The sequence below is a fragment of the Rhinolophus ferrumequinum genome, chromosome 13 (genome assembly GCF_004115265.2).
Source record: "Rhinolophus ferrumequinum isolate MPI-CBG mRhiFer1 chromosome 13, mRhiFer1_v1.p, whole genome shotgun sequence".
NCBI classification, from domain to species: domain Eukaryota; kingdom Metazoa; phylum Chordata; class Mammalia; order Chiroptera; family Rhinolophidae; genus Rhinolophus; species Rhinolophus ferrumequinum.
In genome coordinates, this window is record NC_046296.1 from 16,656,363 (window position 1) to 16,668,507 (window position 12,145).

General features: G+C 38.3%; 1 protein-coding gene across 1 annotated transcript; it reads right to left on the reverse strand.

Moving 5' to 3' along the window:
- Positions 1-309: 309 nt before the first annotated feature.
- Positions 310-11,500, reverse strand: MRPL19 (mitochondrial ribosomal protein L19). Its single transcript, XM_033125355.1, has 6 exons — positions 11,350-11,500; positions 11,048-11,165; positions 8,303-8,421; positions 7,957-8,091; positions 5,112-5,293; positions 310-4,981 (listed from the first exon to the last, which is right to left on the reverse strand). The coding sequence occupies exons 1-6, from the start codon at positions 11,450-11,452 to the stop codon at positions 4,760-4,762; spliced, it is 879 nt and encodes a 292-aa protein (XP_032981246.1). The 5' UTR covers positions 11,453-11,500; the 3' UTR covers positions 310-4,759.
- Between the last annotated feature and the right edge of the window lie 645 nt (positions 11,501-12,145).

The window sequence follows — 12,145 nt, forward strand, 5'->3', positions numbered from 1 at the left end:
ACAATACATAAAGATGTAATTTGTGACATCAATAATATAAAAGGAGAACAGAGCTTTATAGGAATAGAGATTTTGTACGCTATTGAAGTCACACTGGTATCAATTCAAACTAGATTATTATAAATTGAGGATGTTAAATGAAATCTTGTGGTAACTGCAAAACATTTAAGAAATATATAAAATAAAATGAAAAGAGAATCAAAACGGTTCACTACAAAAAAATCAATTTTAACATAGAAGGCAGTAATGGGGAAAATGAAAGACAAAAATGGTACTAAGACATAAAGAAAACAAATAACAAAATGGTAGAAGTCCTTCATTACACTAATTACTTTAAATATAAATGGATTAAACTCTCCAAACAGCCAAGAGTTGCTAACTGGATACACACACACACACACACACACACACACACACACACACACACAGAGTCCAGATCCAGCTATATGCTGTCTACAAGACTCACTTTAGCTCCAAAGACACAAATGTATTGAAACTGCAAGGATGAAAAAAGACATTCCATGTAAATAGTAACCAAAAGAGAGCAGCCTAGCTATGCTAGCATCAGACAAAATAGACTGTAAGCCAAAAATTGTTACAAAGAAGAAGAAACAAAAAAGCGTATTATATATTGATGAAAGAGTCAATTTATCAAGAACATAAAATAATTATAGTAATGTATGCACCAAACAATAGGGCCCAACAATACATAAAGCAAAACTGGCAGAATTAAAGGGAGAACTAGATAGTTCTACAATAGTTGTTAGAAACTTCAATATTCCATTGGAAAAAAACATTTAGACAGAAGATCAGTAAGTAAATAGACTTGAACAACACTATAAACCAACTAGACCTAACAGACATATATAAAATACTCCACCCAGTAACAACACAATACACATTTTTCTCAAATGCACATGGAACATTCTCCAGGATAAACCCTTTGTTAGGCCACAAAACAATTTTCAATAAATTTTAAAAGATTAAAATCATACTAAGTATCTTCTCTGACAACAATGGAATGAAGGTACAGATCAGTAAGAAAAGTGGAAAATTCATAAATACGTGGCAATTCAACAAGTCTTGAACAACCATGGGTCAAAGAAATGATAAGGGAAATTTAAAAATATGAAATGACCCGACAATTCCACTCCAAGGTATATGCCTGGAGTATATTTAAAATGAATACAAAAACAGCAATCCAAATAGATACTTGTATGTCAATGTTCACTGCAGCATTATTCAAATAATCAAAAGGTAGAAATAACCTGTATTCATCAATAGACAGATAAACAAAATATGGTATATAATATTTAACCATAAAATGAAATTGATACATGCTACAACATGGATGAATCTTGAAAATATATTAAATAAGCCAGACACGAAAGTACAATTATTATGATTCCACTTATAAGTGTCTAGAATAAGTAAATTCATAGAGATTAAAGCTTACCCGGAGCTGAGGGGAGAGAGGAATAAGGAGTTATTACTTAATGTTTCGAGTTTCTATTTGGGGTGATGAAAACGTTTTGGAGATAGTGGTGATGGCTGTACATTGTGAATGTAATTAATTCCACTGAAATTGTACATTTTAAAATGGCTAAAATGACAAATCTTGTGTTATGTATGTCTTACCACAATAAAAATTTTTTAAACTACCCATATTTAATGTATTAAGATTTGCTTTGTTTCTGGGGGAAAATTCACAAGAATTTTAAAGATAATCTTAGAGTGAAACATTACTGGTATGAGTACATGTACTTATGAGCTGATCGTACATTTACACAGCTTTAGATCTTGATAGGTATCATCCATCTGCCCTTTTACCAAGAAGACTGAAGTGCGTTTATCAATGTAAAACGAGAACAGGCATTGGTTATCTTCCAACAAATTAAAAGAAAAGAAAAATATAGAATATAGGCTCGTGTTAAAATTTTATTTTGAAAGGCTATCTCAGCAAGTAATCTAAATAAGTGAATGATGGCATGTCCATTGTTTTTTGAAAGTAGTTAGATGGATGTGTAACATTTCGTAGTGAAAAGGATCAGGGAAGCCCTGAATATTGAGAACCTCAAGAGTTAGTGTCTGAAAAATTTCTTTTGGAGAACACTGTTAGTGGAAAAGTGGCTATAAATTAATCTGTCAGATGAACTATTCAAATGACCATTAAAATATATCACAGGGACAAAGACAAATCCATAGGAAGGAGAAAAAATAGGACAATGTACAAGCAGTCAGAAAGTTGGAAAGCATATGGATGACATATAAAACCACAGGAGAGAACAGAACAAGAAACAACCAGAACAAAATTCTGAAAGGTGAAAAAGCATATGGATGGATTAGCAGACTAAAGAAAGGCAAATCAAGCCGGCAGTGGAGAAAGGTGAAAATCAACCCAGTTCACTCCTCAGAATTGTCCCATTGGCAGATCCAGTACCTCGGCAACTGGGGTGAAGGACAATAGCTAAAATAATCTGATGATTTGGAGGCCTGTCTGGCCCACCCACACACAAGCTGAAGTCCAGAGGTTTACTGCAGGCACTGGGTACTAAGCCAAAAGGGGAGTGGAGGTGGACAGGATGTCCATATACATGTACAGTGTCAGAAATCCCAAACTTCTTCCCCAGTATGGCTCCCAAAACATTGGCAGAGAGTCTTAACCTCGAGGAAGATTGGAAAACTCTATTCTGGAGAGTCTGACCAAACCAAAACATTCACATGGAGAGGACTTCCCAAAAAAGTCCACCCAGATTATCCTAAAGAGAACCCTTTCCCACAAGTCCAACTTCGAATCAATTTAGTCTACTAGTCAACCATAAGAAGACAATCAAGTATTGCCAAATGTCTTAGCATAGCCTAAAACATAGAAAAAGAAATAAATACCCACAGAAAGAAAAATAATTGGAGGAAATAGATGCTAGTGAATAGAAAAGCAATTTCACAAGAAAAAACACCAACACTATCATGCATATCCTCAGTGGTAACAGAACAAATCCATAGACAAGAATATAAAATAAGAACAGAATACTATGTAAGAAAAGGAGCTTTCAGAAATCAAAGAGATCTTGAGATTTAAAAATATGATAGCAGAGTTGCAAGACTGAATTAAAGAGCTAAAAAAACAGAGATGGGGCAGGGGTGGGATTAGAAAAACAGACATCTAGTCCTGGCAATCCAACATGAAAACAACAGTTCCAGAAAGACAGAACACTAGAAGTTTCCCAGAACTGAAAGATTTGAGTTATCATATTGAAAGTGTTCATCAAATGTCCAATATAATGAATTAAAACAGACCCACACTGAGACATATTACTGAAATTTCATTACCCCAAGGACAAAGACATTCTACAAGCTTTCAAGTCACATACAAGGAGCAGAAATCAAAATGGTGTGAGATTTCTCAGCACAACTGGGAACGAGACATTGGAGCAATACCTTCAAAATTCTGAAGGAAAATTACATCCCATCTAGATTTTATCCAGTATCAAATGATAGATATGCACGGTTTCCAAAAATGTACCTCCACATATACTTCCTCCAGAAGCTACCAAAGGTTGTGCTCCACCAAAATGAGTTAGTAGCCAATAAAATGAAAAACAAAGAAGCCAGACAACAGATCAGCACAGGAGACCACTGAATGCAAAACCCAAAATGACTGGGCACGAGCGCGTAGATCTGAGCAGCGATTCAAGACAGGTTGAGGGTCTCCCTCATCCAGACCCATCCCTCCTACCACCATACTTTTACCTGTGGAACAACCTGCCCAGGAGAGCCTGGCCCTAACTATCCATGTAGGATTGATTTCATGCTAGCTTTCCATTCCATTTGCAACAAGACACTTGTATCACCCTACAGAAGTAGTTTTGATCCACTCCTACAAGCTGGAGCTTGATTCATCATGAGCTGAGAACTAGAAAATACACACTTGTCTACTCCCTCCAACATTTGGGCCAGATGTCAGTTACTCAGTCTACGCTCTAGTCCTGCCAAATGCCCTGTGGCGAGCCTTGTATTTAGTAGAACTCACTCATGACCTTAGCCAGGAACTTTCTCAAAAATGATTTTTGTAAATTCCATGGAAATTGAAGACAGACGATGACCCAAAGGCTTTATGTTCTCCCTGAAGCCTTCATGTAATGACAATTATTATACCTGCCAACAGATTTTTCAAAACTAAATATATTGTTTAAGAATACATAAGTACATAATAAACTAACAGAAATGCAAGGGGATGACTAACACAAAGTGAGGACAGTGCCTACAACTGGGAGAGGGGAGGGATCCAATTCGGGACACACAGGCATCTCCTTAGATCCTGTCTCCTTCTTAACCTTCCTAGGTATTACTAAAAGTTTTACTTCTTAATTTGATGGTGGATACATGACCGCTCACTTTACTATTATTCTTTAAACCTTATATTTTTCTGTATTCATAATGTATGTCACAGATGTAAAAATCATCCTACGCACTTCTTTGTTCAGATTCCAGGCTTAATGAAGAGCATTCTGGTAATAGTTTGACTATATTGTAGCTTTGCCTCCAGTAAGAGAATGGACACCGGACCACTTGGCATGCATTTATCTTTTTAAAGTAATAAACTGATGTACTAATTTTATTTTTTTAAATAGTATTCATAAAATAATGAATGCTTAGTTGATTTAATGACTATGTCCTTATACATGAAATTAAACTGGACTCTAAAAAAATCTTCTGTGAGTCCGTATATCTTCTGCAAGTAGCTAACTTCATTCTCAGATCAGGACTTTTTTGATGCTTCAATCTCATCCCAGATTGCAGCTTCCAGTTTTGAAGTATCATATTCTCTCATCATATCAAACTCAAGCCACGGTTGACTCCATTTCTGAGCTTCTTTCATTTGCTCTTCAGTTAAATGAAGATCAAATCTGATTCCTTTAATATTAAATTTTGGACGTTCCCAGCGTTTGGACCAGGGCTTAGGCTTCATTTTTACTTTCAGCTAAGGAAGACAGTTAAAAAAATAATAATAAATTAGGCTGATAGTTATAAGCAAAATTCTTCCAAAAGTTTTCATTAAGATGAGTCTTATTTTATACTTGAACTTCCAGTTCCAAAGGTACAACATATACCTGATTAACAGGAACTTCCTGGGTAGGTTCTTGTACTATTGGCTTCATATTCACATCAAAAGTGCTGTATTCAGGAAGGGCATCTCGTAAGTATAGCAGGCTGTCATCCAGCCGTTTCTCTAATTTGACCACTTGGATCTCTTGGATTCTAGGATTATAAAGTTCAAAGCAAATCTCAACACCTAAAAAAAGAGAAAAATAACATTCTTACAATGTGAATCCTGACTGCTGCAGAAACCTCACTCTAGAGTAAGAACTATTTCGTAAAGGAACTAGCACAGGGTTTTGCACATAGGAAATGTGACATGAATTTGTAATCTTTAAAATGAAGATGATTGAAAGAAACAGAAAGAAACTAAAATTCATATAGATTAAAAAATAAGAAAATTGGAATTAGAATGACAGATTCAAAAGAATGATGTCTTCTATAAATATATTGCGTCACATATAGTGAGTCATGTATCTCTTCAGTTCTGATAGCATTAACTTAGTTGGAGAAAAATTTGAGTAAATTCTTCACTCTGTCATGCTGTTTATGTCCCAATTACTTAAATAAAACTATCTTCTACATTAAGAGCAACAGGATTAATGATGCAAAAAGAGTAAGTATATTTTTCAGTTCCAACTTTGGTTTAGAAGCCCTCTTAAGGATGGCCTAGGTTTGTAACACTCTAGAGCAGGGGTGTCCAAACTTTTTTCAACATTTTTTCCCAAGGGTAAAACACATATGCAGTAAAATACACAAACAGCTGGGCCACTCACTCGAGGTGAAGTACGTATTGCCTCACCTGGTTTATTTAAGTAAACTAAACATATTTTTGGAATTTTCTGCGGGCCAATTAACAATGGATTGCGGACCGCAGTTGGCCCGCGGGCCGCAGTTTTGACACCCCTGCTCTAGAGCTTTTCACATGAAGCAAGCTAGGAACAGCTTTGAGTGCTTCCAAGATGCTACAAGTAATAATTTAAGATATATCATCTGTATCATCAAACACTTAAGGGCAAGAGTGTATTCTGAGTTTTCCTGAAATAATCCCAAGAGAAATACAAATAGTAAAATATATGAACATTAACACTTATTGTTTAATACCTGGATTTAATCTAATATTTACTATACAGCTATTTTGGTCCAGGCACTGATTTTAGGAACTGTGCCTACAGCAAAAACAAAACAGGTAAGATCCTTCTCCTCCCATAAAACTTACAGTCTAGTGGATGACAAACAATAAATAAACCAACCAACAGGGTAATTTCATATAGTGAAAACAATACTGGGTGACGACATTGTGACTGGGGAAGGAGCAACTTTAAATAGTACAGTCAGAAAAAGCCTCTCTGCAAAGAGGACATTTACACTGATACAACAGAGGGCCAAGAATACTCCAAGCAGAAAGAATGGCACATGCAGAGGCCCTGGGATCTTAACAAACGTGTCATGCTGGAACAACCAAAAAAAGGCCTATTTGTGTGAAGCATAGTAACTTGGGGGGCCAGGAAAGTAATACAAGCCGGGGCTGGTGGCATGGACAAGAGCAGCAGCAATGGAGGTGGAGAAACAGACAAAACTGGGATACACTTTTTGGAGACTGAGCCATGAAAACTTGCTGGTTGACTGTATGGGTGAAAGAGAACAATAAAAACAGCACCTAAGTAAGTTTTTGGTTTAAGTAAATGGGTGGGGAGTGTACCATTTATGGAAATAGAAGAAAACGTGAAGAGAACACACTGAGAGGGGAAATAAAGAGTTCTTTTGAACTTGTTTTATGCTTGTAAGACATCCAGATGGAGATGCCAAATTGGTAGCTGTCTGTGCGAATCTGGAACTGGAAAGGGTCAGTACTCGAGATACATATTTGGGAACTGTCATCATAGCGGTAGTATTTAAAGCCAGTGGGCTAGAAAACACCACCAAAAAAGGAAGCATCAATGGGAAAGGTACAGGCAGGTGACAGTCAAACATACTATACAGAAGGAGCTAAGACTTTTGAGTATTCTGAGTCCAGCACTTCATGTACAATCCACTGACCACAACCCTGGGAGATAGAAACTATTATCTCAACTTTAAAGAAGAAAATCAAACCCAGGTTTTTCTGATTCACACCTATGCTCATGTCTTTCTATAACAAGGTTTCCCCAAATATGCAACGTGATTGGATGAACAAGTTCAATCAATTGATCAGTCAGTCAATTCCTGCTGAGCTCTTACACGCACAGCACCCAGGTCATTACAGGATAAGGACCACAGCAATCACTCTCGTACATTCAATTTTTTTTTAATATAATACTTCACTGCTGGAAACAATGAAGCATTCAACATTAAGTACAAAACTTCACTGTTCCGGCCATTTTGATTCATAATCTTTCTAAAATTTTACCACTTGTTCCTCTGCCTTATTAGGCACCGCAAACATAATTTTGGCTTTTTAAAAATTCCTGATTCTCATAAAACTGATCCTTGTGATGACTGGTGTAATATAAAGCAAAACGGGGGCCATTCATTTTAGGAGAAAGTAACTCATAAGGACATCATGTTTACAATGTTCTGATGGGTTATTTGCGGCTAAAATGAATGTCCCTACACTGCTGTAGAGTCACTTGTCTCCTCCTATGAGATGCTGCCACAGTTTGGAAAGTCTACTTCTAACGGTTGTTGTCCCTTTAACAGAAGAAAGAAATCGTCAAGAGAAAGCAGAGCACCAACTGTACTTAATCCGCAGCCACAATTCTCATACCAGTCAGAGCCGCCTGCACTTGCAAGTTCCAGATGTCATCCCAGGATGCAGAAAACAAAAAAGAATCCTCAGATCACATTTACCAGAAAATCAAAATAATGAAATGGAACTACCTTGTCCTTCGATAGTATTTCTTAGGATAAAAGTAGCTCCAAGTCCTGTTCCTGATCTCTGGATGCAAATCCCCAGAAATTGGCTGGTTTTTCCACTGGCATACGGGTCAGCCACAGTAACACGAAGAATACTTCCTATAAATTCAAAAGTGACATGAACTTTCGCAAAAAAGGCAGGAACAAACAACGGCATTTCTATATAACTTCATAACTTCCTGAAGATTTTAATATTAGGAATAAGTACCTCATATGGGCAAAACCCAGATATGTGAAAAAACAATCTTCTCTACACCAAGAAAACTAACCCGCAAGCCGCTAATAATGAAAGCACCCAGCTCTTACTGACCAACATAGAACTCTGGAATGTGGAGTATTTTTCTCCTTTCTAACATATCTTTTCTCTCTATTTGAAATTTCAGAGGATTTGTTCTTCCCCTTGGAGGAATGAATTCAGGACTCAAGAACCTGCAGGAAAAAAAAAATAATTAAATGCAAACTTTAAAGACCATTAAAAAAATCTGTTGCTTTCTTTTTAAAAAAGGATTATGAGTTTGAAATGTTTTATTCTTCCCTCGCTACATAAGAAAAGTCAATCTTATTTCTAAAATTGTCAGTGCTTATGCAGTTAGCTAACAACTCTGAGTACTCACCCGGCATTGTGTTAAAAGCTTTATTAAACATTTATAGCATAAATTAATCCTTACGACAAGCAGGTGGGTTTGGTGTCATTATCTTTTTTTCACAGATGAAAAAACTGAAGCTTGGGGAGGGTAAATAACTGACCTATTATTATATTAGCTATAAACTTATCGAGTCAAGATTTAAATATAGCCGTATCTGGCAGACTCCAAAGCCTGCAACCATAACCATAGGCCTCATGTTGAGCTGTACAGGTTACAATAAATTATGCTGGAAAAGTTATAAACACATAAATCATCAATTGCAAACTGACCTTAAAATAATTTCCCTATTCTCTTCTTTAACTGATTTTAAACGTATTATGGAATAATCTATAGAAAAGTATAAATAATACGACAATGCAAATTCATGTCCCTATCACCCATCTCAAGAAATAAATTATCAATATGGTTGAAGCGCCTGTGCATCCCTCCCTACCCCCACAGTTAATTACTATGATGGAATTAACCAAATTTGGCGATTATTATTCCTATGAATTTCTTCCTTTTCCTCAATTTTCTACTTTGAAAATTTTCAAACCTACCAAAAGTTGAAATAGTAATACAATGAACACCTATATATACTTCACCTAGTTTGCTATTTATTTGCTTTATATATACATATAATTTTTTTTCCTGAACCATTTGAAAATGGCAAGCTGCAAGGCCTTTCATCCCTCAATACTTTAGAAGGCTTCTGTTCAGAATAAGGACATTCCCCTACATTTATTACAATTCCTTTATGACACCTAAGAATTTCAACATTAATTCAGTAATATAAGCTAATACATAGTTCGTATTTAAATATACCCCATTGTCCTGGAAAATGTCTCTTACAGCGGTTTGTTACTCAATCCAAGCTACAATCAACCTTCATACTTTATATCTGGTTGTTAGTCTCTTTAGTCTCTTAAACTAGAACTATTTCCCATCTTTGTATTTTTATAACACATTTTTGAAGAATCAAAGACCTACTGTTTTATAGGTCATCTCTGGACTCTGGATTTGTTTATTGTTTCCACTTGCCTAGACTAAGGTTAAATATTTTTGGTAAAAATATTACAGAGGTGATGATGTGATCTTATTTTGCCACATCAGGAGGCACATAGTATCAGTTTGAACCAGTATTGGGAAAGCTAGGTTTGACTGCTCTGTGAAAGTGGAGAATTTCCCCTGTACATTTTCTTATACTTTACACATATATGCGTGTATGTCTGGTCAATATAAAAATGCAACCACACTATATCAATTCTTTGTAGGTTGCTTTTTTCACATATCATATTTGTGAAGTTCATCCTTGTTAGCTTTAGTTCATCCATTTTTCACTGCTGTATAACAGCTCATTATATGAATGTATTTGCCTATTCACCTACTGATGGATATCTAGGCTGCTTCTGAATTCTTGTTGCAAACACTACTTTTGTGTGCATTCTTGTACATATCTCCTTGTACTTATTACTTTCTTTAATTTGTATACCCTCCTGGGTGGAAAGGTATACACAACTTCAAACTTACTGAAAATTGTTTCCCAAAGTAGTTATACAATTTACATTCCATTTGAATGAATTAAGTGTTATCATTTATGAGAGATATTCCTTTTCCACCTTAAAAAAAAAAAGTTGTATAAGGAAGTCTTTTATAAATCTCTAGGTTCCATAAAATCAAGTTTTTTGAACTCCAAAACGAAGAATATTTGAAATGTTAAACATACACACAAGCACGCAGAAATAATCCAATCACCAACCTAGAGTCCTTTCAGAAAGCCTATAATCTTAGGCGTTAGGGAAAGCCTAAAGTTTTCCCTCCCAAAGACTGCCTTTTTAAGAAGGTTATTATACAGGTCTACAGAAACACTTTCTGCAAGTCCTAGGTCATCTAAATTTACATGTACCTCCAAAGTTACCAGCATTCTTTTAAGTGAACCAGATTTTTAAGCATACTGTTTTGAAGAGTAAATTTCAGACACAAATTACTGGAAATTTTTACCACTGCATTGCATTTGCCAGGAAACGAAAACACGGTGAATGGGGAAGCTAAAACGCGGTGAGTCCTGGCCAATGCATTTCCACCCAGGCGAGAAAAGATTGACTCCTGAACGTAAACGGGTAAAATAAGACGTGATTCTGAGAAAAACTCTTGATATATGCCAAATGCGGGTGTAAAGAGCTTCAAATCCAGAGAATCCCTCCCTACTTGAAGTTCGGGTTTAATAAGACTACAGAGCAAATTCAATACAGGCTTGGGAGAAGCGAGGGAGATAAACCTGAGTTGGGTGTGCTTTCACACGCGGGCTCAACAATTCAGCACACAAGTACATAGAGTGGGAGTTCAGGGCCCGCTTTACAGCCGAGATCTCTTTGCTTGCGAGCGCACAAATACAAAAAGCGGGAATCGCGCCCAGGTACGGGCCTCACCTGGTTTCCTGGCGCGGGGGCCGGCGCTTGTCCACGATAACCGGTTTAGGGGGCGGCCTGAACGCGCCAGGTTCGGAAGGTCCAGTGCTCTGCTGCCGGCCCGGCCCCGCGTGGGCCCCTGCGGGAGCGGACAACAGAGGTTAACACTACTCGGGCCTGTCCTGAGCTCGCGTGGAACCCTGCAATCTTCCCGAGCTCGCGGTCCCACTAGGGGCCATCGCCGAGGTGTCCCTTGCTTCCAGGCTCGCCTACCCCCAGCCTAGCCCTTCCGCGCCCGGGCTCGCAAAGCTCACTCCACGTACGGCAGGCGACAGAGGCCGGAGCAAGGAATAGCGTCCTGGCGGCTCCAGTACTCCAAGCCAGGCCGGCTGCTGCTCCACAGCCCCATGCAATGAAGGCCGCCATGCCTGCTGGTACAGACTGGTAGAGACTACAACTCCCAGTAATCAGTGCACCGAGATGGCGGAGTACTACCGCCCTATGGCAGCTGTTATGGGACAAAATACCAAAGTCTCTCTCTCTCTCTCTCTCTCTCTCTCTCTCTCTCTCTCTCTCTCTCTCTCTCTCTGTCTCTGTCTCTCCCCCTCCCTCCCTCCTTTCCTCTCCCTCCCTCCCCCTCCCACTTATAGCCTGTGTGGAAATCAAATTGTGTGATTGATTGGTGGGGGGGGGGTGTCTCAGGGACTCACCAGGGTGGGGCAAGTGGTGAAGAGGTGTTCACCAGATTAATGTAGATTCTACTTTGATGCCAGTGCTGAACCTGGAGCTTCTCACAAGGCTCAGAGCGCACTGAGGCAATGCATCACCCACCTGGGACCCACCGAAACCCCAGAGTTGTCCAAGAAAGACTGTAGCATGGGCCAGGGGTGGCTGCTGGCCAAGAAAGTGCCTCCAGCCTTGTGTGAGTTGGGTGGGGGCAGTGTCCCAGGGAGTCATTAGGGATGAGCAAGTGGAGTTTGCCAGGACCATGCAGATTCAGAAGGGGGGCTCAACACAGAAAATTGTGCCTGCCTACCAGTTGATGGAAGAAAGATTCTATACAGGAAAAATGGCATCTCTCCCTCCAGGCCACACCCTGCAGCCACAAAACTCAGTCTC